The sequence below is a fragment of the Spermophilus citellus genome, assembly GCF_964194105.1.
Source record: "Spermophilus citellus genome assembly, chromosome: 13".
NCBI classification, from domain to species: Eukaryota; Metazoa; Chordata; class Mammalia; order Rodentia; family Sciuridae; genus Spermophilus; species Spermophilus citellus.
Window position 1 is genome coordinate 25,300,461 of NC_138193.1, and position 23,968 is coordinate 25,324,428.

General features: G+C 52.1%; 3 protein-coding genes across 5 annotated transcripts; all 3 read left to right on the top strand.

Annotated features, from left to right (window-relative positions):
• The first annotated feature begins 7,197 nt into the window (after positions 1–7,197).
• On the top strand, positions 7,198–10,270 carry VAMP8 (vesicle associated membrane protein 8). The gene is made up of 3 exons (XM_081264433.1): positions 7,198–7,513; positions 8,798–8,956; positions 9,941–10,270. Exons 1-3 carry the CDS (start codon positions 7,511–7,513, stop codon positions 10,082–10,084), a joined length of 306 nt encoding a protein of 101 aa, XP_081120559.1. The 5' UTR covers positions 7,198–7,510; the 3' UTR covers positions 10,085–10,270.
• Positions 10,271–12,253: 1,983 nt separating this feature from the next.
• Positions 12,254–19,327, top strand: VAMP5 (vesicle associated membrane protein 5). Of its 3 annotated transcripts, XM_081264427.1 has the most exons (4): positions 12,393–12,410; positions 13,469–13,744; positions 18,379–18,516; positions 18,885–19,327. In XM_081264427.1, exons 1-4 carry the CDS (start codon positions 12,408–12,410, stop codon positions 19,092–19,094), a joined length of 627 nt encoding a protein of 208 aa, XP_081120553.1. In that variant the 5' UTR covers positions 12,393–12,407; the 3' UTR covers positions 19,095–19,327. The 3 variants fall into 3 exon arrangements, with proteins under 3 accessions (XP_081120555.1, XP_081120554.1, XP_081120553.1); XM_081264429.1 differs by lacking the exon at positions 13,469–13,744 and having other exon boundaries at positions 12,254–12,410; XM_081264428.1 differs by lacking the exon at positions 13,469–13,744 and having other exon boundaries at positions 12,260–12,416; positions 18,316–18,516.
• Positions 19,328–22,010: 2,683 nt separating this feature from the next.
• On the top strand, positions 22,011–23,959 carry RNF181 (ring finger protein 181). The gene is made up of 5 exons (XM_081264432.1): positions 22,011–22,166; positions 22,950–23,080; positions 23,240–23,349; positions 23,495–23,569; positions 23,817–23,959. The coding sequence occupies exons 1-5, from the start codon at positions 22,081–22,083 to the stop codon at positions 23,874–23,876; spliced, it is 462 nt and encodes a 153-aa protein (XP_081120558.1). The 5' UTR covers positions 22,011–22,080; the 3' UTR covers positions 23,877–23,959.
• The last annotated feature ends 9 nt before the right edge of the window (positions 23,960–23,968 follow it).

Below are 23,968 nucleotides of genomic sequence, written 5' to 3' on the forward strand. Positions count from 1 at the left end.
CTGGGTTCCTCCCCAGTACTGAAAAAAAGAAATAAAGAAAAAGCAGTATCAGTGGGAACACAATGACCATCACTGCTGCTACCAGTCTTCATTCCTTCCAAATTACCCACCATTACCCAGTTACTTTTGCATCAGTACAAATGTCAATTTAATTAAAAAGGCAAATATGTCAGTATTATAGTGGCTTTGTCTTTGAAGATCACAGGGGTCCTGGGCCACACTAAGCACCATTGACCACTGTCTTAAAAAATGGCAGGGGTAGACATAAAAGTAGGAGTTGCTAGGGCCAGATGTGTTTGGCAGCTGGAATCCTGCTGTTGATAGAGCCGACTACCAGTTCATCAGGACAGGCAAGGCAGACCAAGTCACTTCAGAAACCATACACCTTAAGAAAATGGTCGGTCACTGGGCTGGGAATGTGGCTCAAGCGGTAGCGCACTCGCCTAGCATGCGTGCGGCCCAGGTTCGATCCTCAGCACCACATACAAACAAAGATGTTGTGTCTGCCAAAAACTAAAAAATAAATATTAAAAATTAAAAAAAAAAAGAAAGAAAATGGTCGCTCACAAGCTCTCTCTCTCTCTCTCCCCCTCCCTCTTCCTCTCTCTCTCTTTCTTGACAGTGCTGGGATTGCACCCAGAACCTTGCATATGCCAGGCAAGTGCTCTACCACTGAGATTACTCTCTTTGTTTCTTTTCTTTCTTTCTTTCTTTGGACCAGGATTGAACCTAAGGGACCTTAACCAGTGAGAAACATCGCCAGCCCTTTTTTATGTTGTATTTAGAGTCCAGGTCTCACTGGTTGCTTAGGGCCTCAATAAATTGCTGAGGCTGACCTTGAACTCATGATTCTCCTGCCTCAGCTTTCCAAGCCTCTGGGATTACAAGTGTGTGCCACTGCACCCAGCCTCTTTTTCTTTTATTTTTATTTATTTATTTGGTACTGGGGATTTAATCCAGGGGTAACTTACCACTGATCCACATCCCCAAACCCTCTTTATTTTGAGACAGGATCTTGCTGAGTTACCCAGGACCTCACTAAATTGCTGAGGTTGGCTTTGAATTTATGATCCTTCCGCCTCAGCCTCCTGAGTATCTGGGATTATAGGCATGCAGCAACATGCCCAGCCTTTCTTTTATTTTGAGATAGGATCTCCCTTAATTGCCCAGGCTTGCCTTGAACTTGAGATCCTCCTTCCTCAGCCTCCCCAGTAGCTAGGATTATATCTGAGGCCATGGGTTCCACCACCAGCATCACAAAAAAATTCCATTAAGTTTAGTGCTTTGATCTGTTATGTGCTAAGGACTGGACAAGTTACACAGGGCGAAAAATGACTTAAGTTGTGGCCTGTATCCTTAAACTAGGAGTTTAAAGGCAAAGGAACAGGACAATGATAATAAAATATAGAGGGGACAGTGACTGGCTGAGTAGTTGGGTCCTGGACAAGTGTGGGATCCAACACCAAACACGGTGCTACAGAAACAGTTGGTGCTAGCTGAGTGTAGGAAGTCATAGATACTAAGCGAGGTGAGGGCAGCACAGAGGAAGGAAGGGATGAGGACTGGGGAAATCAGGAACACTTGTTCTGAAGTAGCAGTGCTGGCACTGGCTTTGAAGATAGGTAAAATTTTGAGAGGGAAGTCAAGTTCTTCATAGTCCTGGATGAACTAAGCGCTGTGGGTACAAGAAGTGCAAGGCTGTTCAGCCCCTCTCCCCTCATGTGCACTCTTTACTTAGGGGGTGCCTGGACTCCTGCTCATCCCCCAGATCCACTGTACAAAGCCTTGTTGCATTAGTGTTCATTTATCCATCAAGTGGTCCCAAGTTAGGAAAGAAATTTCTTGGTGATTTTTCTAATAAAAATTATCCGTCTGCAACAATTTTTTTCTCTGTGGCAAATACTTGCATCAGTATCCAAACCATTGAGTAAGTTGTCAACCATGTGTACGGCTTATGTCATGGGCCACAAGGTGAGGGCTCAGCCCCTGCCTGCTGTGAGGGGAAGCCCTTAAGGCTGACTCTACTTCTCTGAGACAGAGTCTTGCTCTGTTTCCCAGGCTAGCTGCAGCCGTCTTCCCACCTCAGCCTCCCAAGTACCTGGGACAGCATGCCCAAGGCCGACTGTATGAAGTGGGAGATGGCAGGGAGACTGCGCACCTGCTAAGGCTGAACCACAGAATGTCCTAGTAGACTTGGATGACACCTCAGGGGTACACTGCCAACCTGGGCCACAGGGAAGAAGACTGGGATGGATGCCAAAAGCCACACCCCCCAAATTTGGGTCATTGCCTTTTCAGGCTATAATATTCCCTCCCATTTCTCATTCCATTTTCTCTGTTAGCCTCCTTTTTCATTTGTAAAGTACTTTAGCAGAAGTATGGATTATGTAGTGTACACATCTACATGACTCCCCCCCCCCTTTCTGTTTTTGAAGTTCTGGAGATGGAACCCAGGGCCTTTGAAAGTTGTTTTTTTGTTGTTGTTGTTGTTTTATTTTTTTATTTTATTTTATTTATTTATTTATTTATTTATTTTTTGGTACTGGGGATTGAGCCCAGGGGCACTTAAGCTCTGAGCCACATCCCCAGCCCTTCTTTTTTTTTTTTTTTTTAAAGAGAGTGAGAGAGGGAGAGAAAGAGAATTTTAATATTTTTTTTAGTCATTGGCAGACACAACATCTTTGTTTGTATGTGGTGCTGAGAATCGAACCCGGGCCGCACGCATGCCAGGCGAGCGCGCTACCGCTTGAGCCACATCCCCAGCCCCCCAGCCCTTCTTATAGTTTGTTTTGAGACAGGGCCTCACTGGGTTGCTGAGACTTTGAATTTACAGTCCTGCCTCGGGCTCCTGAGTCCCTGGGATCACAGATATGGCCACCATTCCTGGCAAGAATGACTCTTAAGGCATCTTTCATTCTCATTCCTGTTTGCATACCAGGAAAGAGAAGCTCCCAGCGGGAAGTGAAGTGCCCAGGACGACACAGCAGCCTAGATCCAAAGGTACCCCACTTTCTGGCCACCAAGGCATTGCTTCTGTGGCCACAACCGACCACCTAGCATTTTTTCCTTACAAAGCAGATGAAACCATTCTTTCTGGAGTAGAGCTCTCCTGGCCTCTAAGGGAGTCCATGGCCATTTCTGGTCGTCACAGAGGCTGGCTCAGTGCCTTATTGAATGTGTCACCTTAGGAGTCATATCAAGGCGGCCTCCTGATAAGGCGTAGCTCTGTAGTGTCTGCACAGGTGAGAACAGACCTGCAAGGTCCTACTCTGTGAAGACAATAGGCTGCAGGCCCAATTGGGACACTCTGGACGGTTCCTGCTGCAGGTGGATGGGTCCAGGACAAGGGTCAGCTCCCTCAAGGACATCCTGTCTTCCGAGGCTGGCTATGGTGCCCACGCTCTGGGGACTCCTTGGCTCTTGATTTGAACTCCCACCCAGGAGGCTCATCCTCCATTTCTTTCTGTTCCCCTCATCCACGCCTTTCTGGTCCTTAATTTCTTGGCACCTTTCATGTCCCCAGCCTGCCATCTTACACTCAGCAGTTGGAATTGTTTCTCGTTTTTCTTTTTGTGTGCTGGGGGTTGACCTCGGGCATGCTAGCCACACAGTCTGTCACTGTGGCCCTAGCCCCTTGGAACTCTGTGTATGGGGGTGGGGGCAGATACTGAGGATGATCCCAGGAGTGCTGTGCCTCCGAGTTACATCCCCAACCTTTTATCTCTTTTTAATATTTATTTTTTAGATGTAGATGGACACAACACAATGCCTTTATTTTTATGTGGTTCGAGGATGGAACCCAGGTCCTGCCTGTGCTAGGCCAGCGCTCTATCACTGAGCCACAATCCCAGCCCCTCCCAACCTTTTCTATTCTGTTTTGAGATAGGGTCTTGCTAAATTACCCAGGCTGGCCTCAAACTGGTAATCCTCCTGCTTCAGCCTCCCAAGTCTCTGGAATTATGGAATTCTTAATAATAACCACAATAGCCAACATCTACTATACTGCTTTTTTTTTTTTTTAAGCATCAGGCACAGATGATGAGGTATCTGAGGCTTAGAGTTATTATACAAGTTTGTCTATGGCCAAGTAAATACTAATCATAGATCAGCATGTCCAATAGAAATATGTTAGAACTACAATATAATGTATAACTTTAAATATTTTATTAGAGAACATAGCTTGCCTAGTATTTGAGAGACCCTGGGTTCAATCACCATCCAGTATGGTAAAAATAAATAAATAAAAAATAAATTTTTTGCTGAGTGCAGTGGCACATGCCTATAATCCCAGCAGCTTGGGAGGCTGAGACAGGAGGATCAAGAGTTTAAAACCAGCCTCAGCAAAAGCAAGGTGAAGCAACTCAGTGAGATCCTGTCTCTAAATAAAAATACAAAATAGGGCTGGGGATGTGACTCAGTGGTCAAATGCTCCTGGGTTCAATATCCAGTAGCAAAAAATAAATGAATAAACTAAGAATAAATAAGTAATATTTTTTTTTTTACTATTCATGTAATTTAAACATTTCTACAAAGCCAAATTAAAAAGTAAAAGCTGGGCTCAGGGGTGCACTTCTATAATCCCAATGACTGAGGAGGCTAAGGCAGGAGGATTGCAGGTTCTAGGCCAACCTAGGCAATTGAGCAAGACCCTGTCTCAAAATAAAATTAACAAAGGGGCTGGAAGTATAGCTCAGAGTTAGAGCACCCCTGGATTCAGTGCCCAGTACCAAAGAAAAGAAACAGGTGAAATTTATTTTATTATCTTTTATTTAATTCATTATATCCAAAACATTTCAATAGGCCAATAAGTATATAAATTATTGAGGTTTACATTCTTTTTTTTTTTTTCATACTAAGCCTTTGAAATCCGGTGCATATTTTACACTTACAATACACCTTAATTTAGACTGGCCACATTGCAGATGTTCAACAGCCACATGTGGTTGGTGGCTACTGCTGTATTGGACAGCAGCAGTGTGGAGATTAAGGATTCTAACCAGGGCTGGGGATGTGGCTGAAGCAGTAGCACGCTTGCCTGGCATGCGTCCGGCCCGAGTTCGATCCTCAGCACCACATACAAACAAAGATGTTGTGTCCGCCGAAAACTAAAAAATAAATATTAAAAAAAAAATTCTCTCTCTCTTTAAAAACAAAAAAGGATTCTAACCATCTCCACCTGGCCATGCTGCAGGCTTCCTAAGGATAGTGAAGTAGGCAGCCACAATCTCTGCAGAAGTAGGATGACCTGGCCACCAAAGTTCATATCTGGATAATCCAGTAGCCTTATAATTCAATGGGGACTACATTATAAATTTGAATTGATTGATTGATTGATTGATTGGTATCAGGTATTAAACTCAGTGGCACTCAACCACTGAGCCACATCCCCAGCCCTATTTTGTATTTTATTTAGAGTCAGGTCTCACTGAGTTACTTGAATGCCTTGCCATTGCTGAGGCTGGCTTTGAACTCTCAATCCTCTTGTCTCAGCCTCCTGAGCCGCTAGGATTATAGACTTGGCCACCACACCCCGACTGTGTAAACTTGAATTTATTAAAGCGTCTCATGTTAGATGTACAGCTCAGTGGTAGAGTGTATGCTTAGTAGGCACCAGGCCACTTTAATCCCAGTGCCAAAAAAACTATTCTTGATGTTTAAGTGGGTTAGAAGGCATCTGGATGACATGGCTTCTCCTTTGGCAGGGTCAGTCAGTTGTCATTTTGGTGGACATACTTGTAGTATAAAATGACTCTTTCAGGCCCTGGGTGGTGGCGCATGTCCATAATCCCAACAACCCTGGGGGGATAAGACAGGAGGATTGCAAGTTCCAAGCCAAGCCAGGCAACTTAGTCAAACCTTGTCTCCAAATAAAAAATAAAAAGGACTCAGCGGTAAAGCACATCTACGATTAATCTCCACTACCATGAAAATAAATAGTTAGATAGATAGATAGGGCAAGGATGTTGCTCAATGAGGATGTAGCTAAATGGGTTGTTATGGGTTCAATCTTCAATGCTGCAAATAAAAACAAAAACAAAAACCCTCTCTCCCCATGAGTACCTGAGTCTTGCCACTTGATGGGAAAATCAACCTGTAGAATGTTCCCTGCCCCACCCAGTACTGGGACTGTTTTGCCACTTGAGATACATTCCCATTCTTTATTTATCGTGAGACAGAGTCTCACTAAATTTCTGAGGCTGAACTCCAACTTGCTATCCTCCTACCTCAGCCTCCTGAGTAGCTGAGATTACACAGTACGATCTTATTTACAAGTGAAATTCCCTAGTGTAATCTTGTTCCTGTTTGTTTATTTATTTTATTTTATTTGTTTGTTTATTTATTTATTTATTGTGCTGGGGATTGAACCCAGGGCCTTGGGCATGTGAGGCAAGCACTCTACCAACTGAGCTATATCCCCAGCCCCTTGTTCCTGTTTATTTTTAAATTTTCTTTGGTTTCACTTGAAAGGGAGGGTGATGCTCAGTTTTAAATGTTAAAAGTGTACAAGTTGCTCTGTTACAGTTAAAACTGAGCAGGCAGTGGTTGGGATATATAGTTCATTCATGAGGGCCTGGGTTCAATCATTAACACCTCAAAATAAATGTACACAAAGGAAAAAAATGTCTTGAAATGGGTCCAAAACTTATAAAGGCCTTTAAAAAAAAGTATTTGTTGGAGAAGCTGACATCCCCTCTCAGAACTGGGATTTCTTTTGGGAAGGACAAGAATATTGGTTCCCTCCTATGTGGCCCTGTTCTTGTTCTTCTGTCTTGATAAACACCATCCAGGAAAAGTGAATTTTCTCTGGCTCAGAGCCAGGTCGGTGGAAAATTCCTTTGCCCTGGGCCCCCTCTGTGCTTGGAGGTCAGTGACCCTGCAGGGAAATCACCCGGCAAAGCGAGGGGTGACAGGCCCCCATTTCCTGAACGTCTCCTCCTTTCTCCCGCCCTGGTGCTAGGCACCCCCACATGCCTCTTTCTGCTCCTGCCACGACTGTTTGAGCTCAGCCTCGGCACCTGCAAAGGCCGAGGTGGTCGTGCTCTGTCGCACATCTAGTCGCCCCAGCTTGCTGGCCTCAGAGCCTGAACTGACAATCCAAAGAAGTGGGGGGGGTGGGGTTTAGTGCTTTCGGCCAGGGAACCGGGAACAGGGTCGTCCAGTAAGAAAGCTTCACACCTCCATTCTCTTTCCAGCTGACCCCAGGGTGCTCACGCGGATCCGGGTGTCCAGCGCTGGCATTAGTATCCCCGACGCCAAGGGAGACGTGGACCTGGGAGGGCGGCCAGACCCTTCCTTTCTCCCGCGGGAGTCGTAAGACCCCGGGCGCCGGGGAGCCTGGGCTCGGGAGGAGCCGTGGCCGCCGCCTACCTGGGGACCTGCCTAGGTGTGGCCTCGCCGGGATGCGGGGGGCGGGGGCGGGCGGGCTGCAGCAGCAGGAAGTGAGCGACGGCCGCGGGCAGCAGGAAGCCGACGGGCGAGTTCTGCTGCCGACGGACGCGGCCGCCCAGACATGGTGAGCGGGCTGGGGGCCGGGCCGGGCCGGGGTGCGGGCCCGGGGCTGGCCGGGGCGCGAAGGGCGAGCTGGTGGCCGGGGCGCGAAGGGCGAGCTGGTGGCCGGGGCGCGAAGGGCGAGCAGAGGCTGGGCTCGAGCCGCCCGGGGCCTCCCGGCGTTGACAGCTTGGCCGCCAATGCCCTGAGTCGCCTGGGCGGGGGCTCCTGCTGCTCGGCTGACCTCGGCTGGACCTGAGCAGGGCTCGGTGGGGGTGGGGGTCGGAATTCCTCGGAGTCCGCCAGCGCCCTCCCCCCTCCCGCTCCAGCTGGGCCTGGCCGGTGTTGTGACACCAGACAGCCAGCGCCTCTGCCACTCCGGCTCAGATTCCAGGACAGGCGGGGGTAGTTTCTCCCTTTGGCCTTTCACCGTGACCCTGTGCAGACGCCCAGTGGATTCATCTGTCCCCTGAATCGAAGGATCAGCCCCTTCTCTGTGAATAGGAAGACAGCCAGGACAAGAACCAGTGGTTCTCCTGATAATCTGGCCCAACCCTCACCCTGGCATGTTTCTGGAGGCCCACGGAAGGACCATCAAGGGGAGAGCCTAATACTGTTTTTCCTCCTTGTTCAAAACCCTGATCTGAGGCCTCAGCACAAGCAGGCCTGCACCAGGGAGGCCTGCGCCCCACTTCCCCAGTGCCTCGTGACAGGCACTGTTTTCCTTAGTATCTGCATGAGCAGAAGGCGCCTGTACAGCCTCCCTAGTGGTGGGGACGCTGAAGTGTGGGCAACTTCGGTGGCAGCCCCTCATGGGGCCTTGCTGGGTCTCAGCCATGGAGCTAGGCTCCCTGCCCGGAGGTCCAGGAGCAGAACAGCTCTCCCACTGCTGCCTGGAGAGGGAGAAGGGCTGGACCAGAGAGGGCTCCTACGCCAGAGCCCACTCTTCTAGTGAGAACCTGTGGAATCGAGGAAAGGGGTGGCTCTGGGAACTGGAAAGTAGCATTTGGCTGTGCACTGGAGAGTGACACTCTACACCAGCTCTGGGGCCCCAGAGTCCTCACCAAGCACCCGGGAAAGAGTCAGTGGCCCTGAAACTGAAAAAGAAGGTTGGTCCTCTCTGTCTAGCTTTAGCTCACTTTCTGGGGCTTAAAAATGCACTTGTGTTTGATGACGCAAGCGATACATGAAAACATTCTCTGTAAACAACTCAAGCATTGCAAAAAACTGGAATCCACCCTGCACTGTACCTCCTTGGCTGCTTGGATCCTCCTCCTCTGGCCTCACTAACCCCTATGTTGCCCTCCAGGAGGAGGCCGGCGGAGGCAGGGGACATGACCAGGTGCGGAACCTGCAGAGTGAGGTGGAGGGAGTCAAGAATATCATGACCCAGAATGTGGAGCGGATCCTGGCCCGTGGGGAAAACCTGGACCATCTCCGCAACAAGACCGAGGATCTGGAAGCCACCGTGAGACGGGGAGCCTGCTGGGGAGGGAGGTTCTTGACTGTTCTGGGAATTGACATGAGTCCCCAATTCTGGTTCAGCACCACTCCAGATTGGTTTGGAGTCCAGGAAATGGATCCAGTAACTGGGCTTGGGGAGGAGACATTTTTTGCCACAGCTCAGTCTTTCCTCTGAAACCGATTCTCCCTTTGATGCCTGCCTTTGAGTCATTTTGGCCTGGAAAAAGTATCAGCTTTAGGGAAATCCTCTGGCCTTTGGCATTCCCAAGGGTTATTAGGTGGGGGTGAAAACCTCCTGGAGTCTTGCTGAGTAGGCCTTAAAGAGAATCTGGAAAGAGCAGTGAAACCCTTTGAAGCCAGGATCTGCAAAGGCTGGAATACCTCCACTCATCTTGTTAGGCCTTTCCTTTCCAGCTAGGGGCCCAGGCCAATGGCTTAGGGAGAAAGTCATTTCCAAGTTCAGATGAGGCTGCAGCCTCAGGCCCCATGTCTCGCGGAGAGACTGGATCTGGCTTTTCAGAGTTGTGTGTGGGATGCTCCTTGGTCTCTGGAGACTGAGTGCCCCTCTGCAGCCTCATCTAGATACAAGTGTGCCGGTGCAGCTGGGGGAAGAGGAGCGCCCCCTACTTCCAACCCCCTGTACTGCTCTGGTCCTCCCTCCAGCTTCCATAGCTCCCAGGGGACAAGGAGTCCTGGAGCCAGGGGATGTACTCACCTGGAACCTGCAGCCCTCAGCCCCAAGGTCTGCCTTCCCAGAGACAGACTGCTGCTAGGGTCACATCAAGAGCAGGGGAACTCCTAGTCCCTGACACATTCAGATGGAGGGTCCCTGAAGCCCAGGAACCTCAGCTTGGGCCTGGCTGTGACCCTGCTATCAGTGCATCTGTGAAGGTGGGAGGGGAGGGCAACTTCTGCTTCACAGCTGGTTGCCTGGGCTTATGCCCAGTGGGCAGGCCCCAGGCCCCTCACCTGGCCTTGTCCCTGACAGTCAGAGCACTTCAAGACCACGTCACAGAAGGTGGCACGCAAGTTCTGGTGGAAGAATGTGAAGATGATCGTGCTCATCTGCGTGGTCGTGTTCATCTTCATCCTCCTCATCGTGCTCTTCAGCACGGGTGCCATCCCCACCTAGGCTGCCCTGCCCGGCTCCTCCAAGGAACGCTACCCGGTGAGGCCCCTGCCACGCCCCAGGAGCAACTTGATGCCCAGAAGGCGAGAGCTGGACTGGTCCCTAGAGCTGCTTGGGAAGACCCAGAGGACCCTGTGTGTGGCTGGGAAACTGTTGGTGGCTGGTGGGCAATAAAGACCTTTCAGTGTCCCTGTGTGTGAGGTGTCCTCCCTCCGCAGTTAGCCCTGGGCCTTGCATTCCTTCCTCCTGGGCTGCCCTCTGGCCAAGGCTCTGCTGTCCAGGCCCAGGCTGCTGGAGGGGTGGAAAGCATGTTTGCAGAAGGAAGGGGGGAGATCCCTGTCTTTTTTTGTTTTATTTATAGTGCTGGGGACTGGACCCAGGGCCTCTGTGTGCTAGGCAGGCACTTTACCACGGAGCGACACCCTCAGTCCTTTATATTTTTTTATTTTGAGACAGGGTCTTTCTAGGTTGCCCAGGCTGGCCTCACCCTTGCACTCCTCCTGAGTCGCTGGGATACAGGCATGGCCACCACATCAATTTTCTTCATTCCACCCTATTCTCAAGAACAAGAATTTTCTTGAGGATCTTGACATAAGGAAAATGCAAACCCTTCACAATACCTTAGAGTGACGTGCGAGACTCAGTGTCCCCCTTGGGCCCTGTCACGTCCCTTCGTTCCTCTCCTTGGAAACACTGGCTGAGTCATGAAGCGCTCCTGAGCAATGTTAGGCCTGGTGGAGCAATGTTAGGCCTGCCATTGCCATCTATCTCCCTTCTATGGCCCTGTTGTAATTCAGAGCCAAAAGTTGAAGGAATTAGCCTGTTTTCATTTTCTGGAAGTTGAGCATTCTGTTTGTCTTTTGTCTGTCCCTTCCCTGAGGTTGAGCAGGCCCTGGGTCTTGGCTGTTCTGAGGGGGTGAGCATCTCTCCCCCACACCCCGGGCTGGGCACAGTCAGGGTCACAGGACAGGCCTGTGGCCCTCCTTTCCCTGCGTGCACAATGAGCTTTCTGTCTTCTGATCTTCCGTCTCCCCACCAGGTCTCACTGTCCCTGGGGCTCTGTCCGGTGCCCAGTCGCCTGGTGGGTGGTAGGGTTCCTGTCCTGTTTCCTCCATAGTCTTCACAGCACTGGAAGCAGCTTGTTAGGAAGAGTGGGGAAGGGGTCGGATTGAGAGGATTGGGACTGATTGGAAGTCATATTCTGGAACATTCTCTGAACTCTGGGAAGGCAGGCTTCCGGAGACTGCAGTCCTTACTCTCCTCAGTGCACTCCTGGATGCACCATCTAAGCTTGGGACGCAGGCCCTGCACAGTGGAGTGCAGATCTGTGCTCACTGAGACTCGGAGTGGGGACTGGCCAGTTATGGGTCAGTTACTTACCAAGCTGGCAAAGCCCATCCTGTCCTGTGGGGATATCTCCAGGCCCCAGTAAGGAATGGATGGGGCAGGCACATATGCATGATGAGTGAGTGAATGACACCTCCCTGTTAAGCCCATGAACCCACTTCCTATGCCTCCTGGGAGGGCCACAGTGCTACTATGACCACCGTGCCACTTCCTATAGTGGGCTTTCGAGGGGTGGCCAGCATGCAGATTCACCTAGCGCAGGCTGACTAGAGATAACCTAATCCACCAGGAATAGCTTTACCACCAGGAATAGTCCAATCTACCAGAGACACAGCCCCACTCACCAGGCACAGCCCACCCATCTAGTATAGCCCCACCCACCATGTATAACATACCCACCAGGAATAGTCCCACCCACCAGGTATAGCCCATCCACCAGGAATAACCCTTCCACCAGGTATACCTCCATCCACCAGGCATAGCCCACCCACCTAGTATAGCCCCACCCACCAGGTATATCTCCATCCGCCAGCCATAGCCCATCAACCACGCATAGCCAATCCACCAGGCATAGCCCTTCCACCAGGCATAGCCCACCCACTAGGTATACCTCTGTCCACCGGGCATAGCCCACCTACCAGGTATACCTCCGTCCACCAGGCATAGCCCCACCCACCCGGCATACCGTCACCTACCAGGTATACCTCCACCCACCGGGCATGGCCCACCCACTGGGCATAGCCCCACACAGCAGGCTCACCCCTATCCACCAAACTAGCTCCCTCCGCCAAGCATAGACCCGTCCATCAGGTGGCATCCATATTCCGGCGCCCGCAGCCCGGCAGGAGGCGCCCCGCGGACCTTTGGCTGTCGCCTGCCGCTTTCGATTCTACCAGGTCTGGGTCGCGCCTCTCGGAAGGTCCAGCGCCGGCCCCGCCCTCGGCTTCCTCCGGGGCAGCGGGCGCGGAGCAGCGCGGCGATGGTGAGGGTCCAGGAGGGCCGGGCGGGCCAGAGTCCCGGGCGGGGGCGGGGGCGGGGGCGGCGGGACGGTGCCCTGGGCTGCACTGCCCATCTGCCTGGGGGGCGCGGGCGGACCGGGTGACCCGGGCTGGGATTCCGGCGACTCGACCCGGAGAGTCACTTAACCTCGGAACCTCCTTTTCCGCACTGTGAAGTGGGGTCGGCAATACCCGCCTTATTGGGACCTTTGGCTGTTAAAGGCGGTCCCCTGGCCGACCGGGAGCTGGGAGCCACCGCGGGTGGAAGGTGGTGGCACTCCAGCCCGATGGCACTCCAGCCATCCCGGAGAGGAGCCAGGCCTGGCCCGGGGGTGGGAACCTGAGAGGCCGAGGTGGTAGAGGCTGTTCCAGCCCCTTGGCTAGTGCTGGAGGACACATCCCTTGGGAGAGAGAAGAGAACTTGTTTACTGTAGAAGTTCCACCAACGTTATCGGGTGGCCCAGGCCTGACTCCTCCTAGCCTCCATTCAGTGACATCTCTGAGTTGTCACCCCACTCCTGCTGCAGACTCTGGGCTGTCCTCACTTGCTTCTCCGAGGCAAGGGTGTTAGGGAGGGCAGGTCCAAGGCTCCCACCTCCCCTGGGGCTCCTGGGAAGATGCACCAGACTGGAAACAGTCTTGGGAAGCTGGCAGAGGTGTGATGGAGGTGGCCCAGGCAGGGTCAGGATGCTGGATGGCTTAGTCTCCAGGGACCTGGAGGCAGGAAGGGGAAGTGGTGCAGGAAGGTTAGATTGAGCTCTGGGGCCACCAGGAAACTGGTGCTCCAAGCTTGGGGACAGAGCCAGAGCCCATTCCTGAGCACGGAGGGCAAGAGAGCAAGCAGGGCCAGAGGAAGCTTCTGGCTGCCCTTAGCCTCAGGGAAGAAGGCAGGGCCAGGGTAACTTACTGGGGGCACTGGGGGACCTCTGGACTCTCCGAGGTCCCTCTGTGTCAGAGGTGTCAGAGCCGGGGCAGGCTTACTCTCCTCCATCAGCCACCTCCAGCCCTGTTCTTCTTCCACTCTTGCCCTCTCTGTCCCTAGCTCTTCCCCTCCTTCTTTCCATCCCTTTCCCTGGCCTTTCCTCCTTTCCCTTTTCTGCTCCTCTTCTCTGTGCCTCATTCGATCAACACAGAATTTTTCGGGCAGTTCCTCTGTGCCAGATGTGGTGACAGTAAAGGGATTAAAGCAGGAACAAAGCCAAGATGTGAAAGGTGGGAGCTGATTGCCTGCAGCCAGTCACCTTGGACAGGCCCCAGAGCGTCTGGGTGCCGAGCCACAAGCCCCTCAGAGGCACACAGATTGGGCTGGCTGGGCCAGGTAGGCCCTGGACCTCCTTCACCTGATCGGGTGTAGCAGGGGTTATGCATGTGATCCCCGGGGCAGGGGTGTGCTCAGTGGTGGATCCCTTGCCTATCAGGGTGAGGTTCTGGGGCTATGCACACACACATACACACACCCCTGGGTTCCAGTTGGTTCGACTCCCAGACTTTCTACCCACTGGCTCTGTGACCTTCCACAGGTGATTTAACACCTTTGGCCAAAGTCCTCATAAAACTGGGATAGTAATACTGCATTCAGTGGGTTGTTGTGAAGATGGAATGAAATAGAGTGAGTGAGCAGCTGGCAGCCTGGTGCCTAGGCCAGGGCACATGTCCTCTGAAAGGCGGCCACGTTCCTGCTCAAGACTCAAGGGCCCATAACACCAGACGTTATAGCTAGATGCTAGTTCTCATGAAAAATTCCCTATTTAGGTTAGGAACAACCAGGCATGGTGATACACTCCTGTAATCCCAGTGGGTCAAGACGCTGAGGGAGGAGAGTCGAAAGTTAGTTCAAGGTCAGCCTGGGCAACCCACAGAGATCCTGTCTCTAATTAATTAATTAATAGGACTGGCACATGTCTGTAATCTCAGTAACTTGGGAGGCCAAATCAGGAGGATTGCAAGTTTGAGGCTAGCCTAAACAATTTAGCCAGATACTGTCTCAAAAATTAAAAATACAAAGGGTTGAGGAGTAAGTTCAGTGGTAGAGGACTTGTCTAGCATGTGTAAAGCCCTGGGTTCAAACCCCAGCACTGCGAAAAGAAAGGAAGGGAGAGTGGGAAGAAGGAAAGAGAAAGAAGGAAGGAGTGTCCAACAGAGAAGAGTTTTATTGCTTGTGCATTTTGTGAAAACTAAGAGGATTTAATTGATTGATTGATTGGTACCAGGGACTGAACCCAGGGATGCTTAATCACTTAGCCACATCCTCGTCCCTTTTATAAAAAAAATTATAGTTGTAGATGGACAACAGACTTTATTTTGTTTATTTGTTTTATGTGGTGCTAAGGCTCTCTGCCACTGAAGTATAGCCCCAGCCACTGCCACCAGCCCCTTTTTATATTTTACTTTGAGGCAGGGTCTTGCTAAGTTTTTTAGGGCCTCACTAAATTGCTAAGGCTGGTTTTGAACTCATGATCCTCCTGGCTCAGCCTCCTGAGCTGCTGGGATTACAAGTGTGTGCCACCATGTCCAGCAAGAGGTTTTATTATTTATTTATTTATTGTTTTGGTAATGGGAGTTGAACCCAGGAACACTTTTTATTTTTATTTACATATTTTTACATACATGTATTTAAATTCCCTTTTTATTTTTTATTTTGAGAAGAGTCTCCCTAAATTGCCCAGGCTGGCCTCCAACTTGCAATTCTCTTGCTTCAGCCTCCAAAGTCCTTGGGATTTCAGACATGCACCACCACAAGTGAGGTGCAGTTCTTAAGATCTGACTGCTAGACAACATGTGAAGGAAAGCTAGGGAAATTGGGGATACATTAATTTTTTTTTTTTAAAGAGAGAGTGAGAGAGGAGAGAGAGAGAGAGAGAATTTTTTAATATTTATTTTTTAGTTCTCGGTGGACACAACGTCTTTGTTGGTATGTGGTGCTGAGGATCGAACCCAGGCTGCACGCATGCCAGGCGAGCGCGCTACCGCTTGAGCCACATCCCCAGCCCGGGATACATTAATTTTAATGATAGTCATTTATTGAGCATTTGGTATGTGTCAGGCATTGTGCTAAGCTTTTTGTTTAGAGTATATCACACAATCTTCAACTAATATTGTGAGGTAGGTATTGTTATTACCACCACTTTATAGATGAGGAAGCAAGGTCATATCCTCCGTTTTTGGTAACTGGGCTGGTGAGTGGCAGAGGCAGGATTTGAACAGGATACAGCAAAGACCCTGCTCTTTGTGACTGAGCTCAGCGCTGAGCCAGGGAAATCACAAGACAGAACTTGCACCCGCCCATCCCCAGCAGATGGGAACAGGACTTCTTGGAGACTCAACAAGATACAGGAGACAAGAGAGTTGGAGAGGGAGGTTGGTTGATTTGTCTCTCTGTGTTGCCCAACCTGATCCCAAGCTCTGGCCTCCAACCTCAGCCTCCCCAGCAGCTGGGTTCACAGGTGCATGCCCCTGCACCTGGCAATAGGCCCAGTTTTTGCTTTTGGTTTTGCAGTGCTGGGGTCCAGCTCAGGGCCTGGGTGCTGGGCAAGTAATAGACTCCCCTAGCCCAGCAGGGAGGTTTGGGGGAGCTGCATTTTCAGAGGAGAAACTAAGGATGTGGCCTGGAAATGCCTGAAAGGGGATTTGAAGGTGGGGAATGTAGCTTGGGGGTAGAGCACTTGCCTAGCATGTGTGGTCTTGGGTTCTGTCCCTAGTGTGGAGGTGGGGTTGAGTGACAGACAGGAACATCTGTCAAGAACATTTCCTGCGTAACTGCCACCCTGTCTGGCAACAACTGCTACCCCTCCCCCTGGCTCCAAACCCCATGTCCTGCAGGCCCCTGGCAGGTTTCAGAAGTGCCTCTCCAAACTGCCCTTCCTCTCTGCGCTCCTGCCCCTCCTCACCCCAGCCTGGCAGGCCTCTCCTCACACTCCTCTGCTTGCCCTTGTACCCTGCTGGCCGACCTCTCTGACCTCTCTGCCCAACTTCCCTCACTTTGAGGGAAGTCAGAGGGCTTCCTGTCCTCCAGCGGCTCCCCTCTGACACTCGCTTTCTCCAGCCCACTCGGCCCCTCTGTCCTGCTCTGGTTCTTCACTGTCTGGGTGGTGTCCCTGCAAAAACAGGCTCAGTCCATTCAGAAAACACATGTCACGTGCTGTGTCTGCCCTTTGCCAGGCACTGGGTTGAGTCACAAGTGAGGCAGGGCAGCCTGGACCCTGCCCTCCGGGTCCTCTCCTCCAACATTCCCCAGTGCTTTCTCTCTCACATGCCAACAGAGACTGTGCACCTGGTGTCCTTTTACCCAGGGCTGAGCAGGACCAAGGAGCGCTGAGCCTCTGTTTTCTCTCAGGATAGATAGAGCATGTCTTTCAGGAAGGGGCCTCTCTGGGCTCGGAGAGGGAGACTGCTGTTGACTGCATCTGGGGGCACAGCCAGCTCTTAGGAGAACTGACCCGGTGTCACCCTGTACTGGAGCAGGATAGCCACAGCTGTAGAGTTCATCACACAAAAGATAACACCCAGCATCTTCCTGTCTCTAGCCATGTTTCTCATTTTTGAATCTTTGTTCATTCCTGAGCATTTGCCTTGGACTTCCGGAATGTGGAATAAGACTGTCTGGGAAGATATTGCAATAGAGGGGAGGGGGACTTGGGAGAGGACACAAGCAAGCAGCCATTACTCCCCCTGTTTCCCCAGCCTGTGAGTGCACCCCACCACCTGTGGTTGCCAGACCCTTCTAAAGAAACAGGTTGTTTGTCTAGTTCCTGGGTAAATATTTGACCTGTTTGGGTTTCAGATGCTTGTCTCTTGAAACTCCCGAAACTCCCACTGGGCTTTATAAGCGCACCAGGAGAACATCTCTGACCATCAGAGTTGTTTTTGGATAGGCTGTAAAGAACTGGCCAGCTCACCAGACCTGCAAGGGTCAGTGCTGTGCTTGTGGTGCAGAAGGAGGGCATGTCCCTGCTGTCTCTCTGGGAGTCTGTGGTCCCACTGGGGAGCTTCAGAGGTCCTGAAGGAAGAGGGGGAGGAAGTCCCCTGGGACCACCAGATCCTTTCCAATGCCAGAATGTCTGCTGAGGGCAATGGCCACAGAGCAGGAATGGGAGCTTGGTGACATTCTGAGGAGGAGACAGAAGAGGGACAGGGTTGTGGGGATGAGGGTTAGGAGGGGAGGGAGCTGAACTGTCCCTGGACCTGCTCCTGGGCCTGCAGCTGATGGGGGATGGGGGTGGGGGTAGGGGGGTGGAGGCTTCCTGTCCTGGTCCTTAGTCGTGTGTCCAGTGCTCAGCTGGCTCGGAACCTGCACTTCCCTTCCCAGTCCTACAGAGTAGGCTGCGTTGGTTCAGGTGAGAGCTGCTGCCTGGGATGGGAAATTTAGGGGTTGGTCTCACCTCTGTGCTGACTGGAAGGCTGGAGGCTAGAGGCTGAGGTTCCCCCGGCAGGAAGGGGACTGATGTGGGCACTGACGTGATGGGGGATGGGCAGGAAGCAGAACAGGCCTGACCAGCCAGAGGTCTAAGGAGGGGACCTGGGAGTCACTCTGGGAAAGCTTAGGCAGACACTGTGACATGAGCTGGTCCAGAACCATTTTTCTAGCCCTGTGGAGTGGCTCTCCTCCCTGTCTTGCCACCAAGTCACTTGTTTCTTTGGGCCACCTTAGCCTGAGTTCAGTGGGAAGCCATAGGAGGATGTGCACTGGGTAGATGCCGCCTGCAGGTCTGGGGTCCTGTGGAAGCTCCCCACCTGGGGCAGCTCAGAGGAAGTGAGGCTCTGGAAGCCAGGCCTGATTTATGCCTGGCCTTGATGGACCAGGGAGGAGCCCCACCCACCCGGAAGGTCAGCCCTTCTCTGCCCACATCTTGCCTTATGTGAAGGATGCTGTTACACCTCCCATGGGGGAAGGAGGGTTCCATCTTAGGGCCAGATGGAGCCTCATACAGCCCTGACCTTGGGCTTGGTGCCCAGGCAGGGAACGAGTTGGAGCGATGCCAGAGGCAGGCGGACGAGGTGACGGAAATCATGCTCAACAACTTCGACAAAGTCCTGGAGCGTGACGGGAAGCTGGCAGAGCTGGAGCAGCGTTCAGACCAACTCCTGGACATGGTGTGAGGCCCGGGCAAGCACAGATGGGAGGGAGAGCCTCTCAGGCTGTTCTCAAGGCCTCCAGGCCCTTGGTGGAGGCCTCTGGGTCTCCTGAGGCACCCTAGCCTAGATGTGCAATTGGGTAGGCCTCACACAGTAAGAAGGCCTGGGTCTGAAGGTCGGGGGCTGGCATTGCTAACCAGGGGTGAGCCGGGAGGGCTAATAGCCAAGGGCTACCTGGTGTCTGAGACCAGAAGCAGACCAGGAGAGTCCCAGGGCAGTGTGTGAGGAGGACCAGGGGACCAGGCTCTGCTGGGATGGACGGGAGGAGTTGGCTCAGAGGCCCCATGGGAGCCACTAATTCCCACCTGTGTCTGGGGTATCCACAGAGTTCAGCCTTCAGCAAGACAACCAAGACCCTCGCCCAGAAGAAGCGCTGGGAGAATATCCGCTGTAGGATCTACATGGGGCTGGCGGTGGCAGGTGGCCTACTCCTACTTTTGATTGTACTGCTGGCCATCTTTCTCCCGAAGAGCAGTGGGGACAGCAGTGCCCCACAGGCCCAGGACACAGGCGTTGCCTCAGGGCCTGGGGACTGACACAGCAGGCCTGGGGGAGAGGCTGAAGGGCTTCAGTGGTCAGCTCTGGTCTCCAGAGAACCCTGGTGTTTGTCCCCTTCTGAGCCACCCCAGTGACACCAAAGGGCAACCCTGAGATGTGCACCACTGCACCTCCCATCTTGCCACAGACTGGTCCTCAGTGGCAGCTTGCCGCACCAGCAACACCAGGCCAGCCCCACTGGAGCTCAGTAAAAGCCACTGTCTGGCTAAAAGCTGGTGTGTGTGTGTGTGTGTGTGTGTGTGTGTGTGTGTTTCTGAAGCTCCTCTGCCGCCACCCTGGGGCTGTTTAGCCTTCCACCCAAGGGGCTGCATCCCCCTCTTTTATCTTCCCTGCTTCTTCCTTGATCCAACCCTGCTCACCTTTCTGGAGTGAGAGTGCAAGGACACAGTATTGTCGGGTGTCCTAGGCCAGGGCCTAACTCTGGGAATACAACGAACCAGCTCTGGCCACCTAACCAGGAAACCAAACAGAAACAGGATGGGGAACAGTGAAGAGCAGGAAAGGAACTGTAAAGGGACCCATGTCCTTAGCCCTGTCTTTGAGGGGACAACTATGACTCTGAGGTTTTATCAAAAGGGGAATGAGAGCAGGGGTTTGGGGTCTGCATAGCTGGAGGCTATTCATAGCTGCCAAAGCAGTGATCTCTTTCCTTTTTTGGCATGAGGAATTGAACCCAGAGGGGCTTAACCACTAAGCCACATCGCCAGCCTTTCTTAAAAAAATTTATTTTGAGACAGTCTCACTAAGTTGCCTAGGGCATAACCAAGTTGCTGAGGCTGGCTTTGAACTTCTGATCCTCCTACCTCAGCCTCCTGAGCTGCTGGGATTACAGGTGTGTGCCACTATGCATAAGCCCAAAGCAGGTGATCTTGATCAGGTGTGGTCTGTCCATCATTATCTCAGGATTGGTCAGGCAGGCCTTGTTGAGATAAGGAAGGTACTGTTGCCTGTGGGTAGGGGAGTGAGGAGCTTGGATTCATCACAAAATGCTCATCAGATCACACTTTGTTCCTGGAATCAAAGGTGACATGGAGTAAAGGAGATGGATATAAAATGTAGGCAGAGATGCAAAGTCTTTAATCCTGCTTTTAGGAACCCTTTGGACATTTGCAGTCTTTTTTTTTTTTATATATATATATACATTTTTGTTGTATTTTTTTAATGTGGTGCTGAGGATTGAACCCAGCGCCTCATGCATGCCAAGTGAGCACATTACCACTTGAACCACATCCCCAGCCCCTGGACATCTGCAGTCTTAAGACTTAAGAGTCTTAACTCCTTGTTATAACAACAGTCATCAAACCAGAACCTTGAGCCTGCTTTCCTGAACATCAAATCTATTACCTTTGACATCTTGGGAAACTCAGAGGGACTCTAGGTGGGAGGACAGTACTTCAGAGATGTTTTCATGAGGCCGTCACCTGCAGCAGTGGGGTCCCAGGAAGCTCCCCACCTGGAACAGCTCAGAGGAAGCTGAGGTTCTGGAATCCAGGCCCAATGGACCAGGGAAGAGAAAAGAGGGATGCAGAGTCAGATGGACATTTCCCCTCTCAATACTCCCCCTCCCCAATTTCACTGCCTATGTTCCTTCTTAAGCTTTAACACCTGCAGGGAGGCGCCTGTGGTACTGCAGTGTAGGGTCACAAAGAAGTTCGTCCTGTAGGAAAGAATCCAGACATTTCAACATTCCAGAGACACATGTGGCCACAGGCACGGAAGAAGGAAAGAAGGTCCCACACTGGAAGCAGGGCAGCCTCTGCATGGGCTACTTAACTGCAGCTCAAACTCAAAAGTGAGTGGCAAAGGAATTAGAGGTAAAGTGTGTAAAATTAGCAGTTCCTTGTTAGATAGAGGGCTACTGACAAAGAAAAAACTCAAAGAGTTTTGTGACCTTTACTCACAGTGTGACACAGTGAAAGTACACTTTCACTGGACTTATCACGGTCTTTCTCTTCTGGGAAAGAAGGAAGCACCATTTACAGACTGTGTCATTTTGAGTGAACCCTTTTTTGGCACTGGGGATTTGGTACCAAGCGTGATTTACCACTGAGCTACAACCCCAGCCATTTTATTGTTTTTTAGTTTGAGACAGGGTCTCGCTAGGTTTCTGAGGGACTCCCTAAATTGCTGAGGCCGGGCCAGTCACTTCTGATACTTGCGTTTTACGTAATTAAAAGGGCAGAAGAGAGGCTGAGGGAGTAGCTCAGGGGAAAGCACGCACTTAGAGGCCCTGAGTTCAATCCCCAGCAGCTAAAATCAATACTGCATGATTGTGTTTAGCTCCCAGGACTATTGCAAGGATCACTGATACTGTTTGTAAAACATCCATCAGTGCAAATAATCCAGTGCAATGATTCTCAGCACTGCCTCGCCTTAGAATCACCTGCAGAACGGACACACGCCGCTCCGCAGACAGGCTAGTTTGAAATCTTCCAGATAAGAGCGCTACCCGCTCTTCTGGGGGTGGGGGGTGGGAAATGATATGCAGCCAGGGATGCAAACTAGTAACAGCTCAAGAAGCTGCGCAGGGGGCTAAGGTAAACAGCCCCGAGCAAAGGTGAAGCTGCCCGCGTTCATCGCCAAGCAAATATATCGGAAGCGCAGGAGCTCTTCCCCGCGCAGCGAGGAGGTGCAGATTCCAGCACCCGCACGTTGAGACGGCGAGGCCACGGGACGGTGGAAAACCGCAATCGCCCTTTCGCCTCCACGACTGCGACCACGCCAGAAATTCCCGGGAATTCCTTCTTCCTCCGATCCCATTGGGCTCAGTCTTTGGTCACCTGACTCGTCCTACCAACCAGAGACGGCAGAATCAGTACTTCCGCTTTTTGTACGTTAACCAACCACTACGCCCGCCCTTCCAGTATCCTGATTGGCTGGCTCCTCCCAAGTCGCCAATTTATTGGCCAGCGCCTCGGGGCCGCGATCCAGCGGATCCGAGGGCTGTGTCAGACCGCAGCGGCCATGGCGTCCTATTTCGACGAGCACGACTGCGAGCCGTTGGACCGCGAGCAGGATGCCCGAACCAATATGCTGCTGGAGCTCGCAAGGTGGGCGCGGGCCGGCCGGGGCGGGGCCCTGGGGGCGGGGCGCCGAGGGGAAGCGGCCCAGCCCACCGCGGCTCGGGCCCAGGCGCTACCGGAGGGCCTTGCGTGGCCTGGGCTACTCCCCCGATGTGCCGGGGTGTTCAGATCAGCTGCAAGCCAGTCCCACCGTGCTTTTTATCTAATAATGAGCGTCAACTGTGTACAGGGTAGCTGTTATTACTGCTAGTTGGGAATTGAATCCAGGGTCGCTCAACCACTAGCTACGCTCCTAGCCCGTTTTAGTTTTTATTTTGAGTCAAGGTCTTGCTAAGTTGCTTAGGACCTCACTAAATTGCTAAACCGGCATTGAACTTACATCCTCCTACCTCAGCCTCTCTGGTCGCTGGGATTACAGGCATGCAACACTGCACCTGGCCCTTTTTATTTAAATTTTTGTGTGTGTGTGTGTGTACAAACACACATCACACACATTTTTTGGTACTGGGCACATTTTTTTTTTTTTTGGATATATTTTTGGTAGTGAGGATAGATCCTGGGATCTCAGGGGGATGCTGGAAAACACTCTATCACCCAGCGATACCCCGAGTCCCTCTCTCTTGATACAAGGTCTTGCTAAGTTGCTGAGGCTGGCCTTGAAAGTGTCATCCTCCTGAGTTTTGGGATTACAGGCTTGCTAGTGTCTGGGTACCAGGCTGGGCAGGATATTTGTGTGTTTGTCCTCAGTTACTTTGGGGGCAAGGAGGAAGTGTGGCTTTTCTTGGTTCTGACCTTGCAGCCTCCTCCCAGGTCTCTCTTTAATAGGATGGATCTTGAAGACTTGGGACTGGTCGTAGACTGGGATCACCACTTGCCTCCACCAGCTGCCAAGGCTGCGGTGGAGAGCCTCCCCAGGACAGTCATCAGTGGCTCTCAGGCTGGTGAGGACATCACATCCTTCTGCTGTCTGGGCAGGTCTGCAGACTGTGGTCTGGCCCTTCAGTGTTCCAGACCCCCACTGGGGCAAGCCTGACCTTCGGGAGTGGGAGCTGGGTGGGGGAGCCTGCAGCTGCTCTCCTGATCAGCACTCCTTCCTCAAGAGCTCAAGTGCCCCGTGTGTCTTTTGGAATTTGAGGAGCAGGAGACTGTCATTGAGATGCCTTGCCATCACCTCTTTCATTCCAACTGCATTCTGCCCTGGCTGAGCAAGGTACTGCTTCCTTCCTTCCTATCATCAGTTCTTGGGGTTTTTTCTGGGATCAAAGAACAGTGGAGTAGGGGTTGGGGAGCTGGAGAGGGTGATTAGCTTGTGAATGAGACCAGACTTGGGCTGAAACATAACCTACTTTTCCCAGACAAATTCCTGCCCCCTGTGCCGCCACGAGCTGCCCACTGATGATGATACATACGAGGAGCATAAACGAGATAAGGTAGGACCTGATGAGGGCTATCGTGGGTCCTTGGCCTGGCCCCGCTGTGCTCATTCTCTTCCTCAGCAGGCTGGGCTAGGCCTTTGGATTCCCTGGCTTTGGCCACCTTTCCAGTGATCACTAAGGAGCAGAAATCTCAAGAGTGCAGAAGCTAGGGGCCCAACACGAGATCCAGCCCTGTGGTTGCTGCCCATCCCTCCCCGTGGGTCTTCAGGCTGGCTCTGCCTGTGTTCCCTCTGTCTTCCAGGCTCGAAAGCAGCAGCAGCAACACCGCCTGGAGAACCTCCATGGGGCCATGTACACGTGAGGCAGCTGGGCTGAGTGCCTACCCTCCACAGCGTCTCCCTCCACACCTGAACCCTCATTAAACATGTCTTTGCCCACCTGCAACTGCATTGT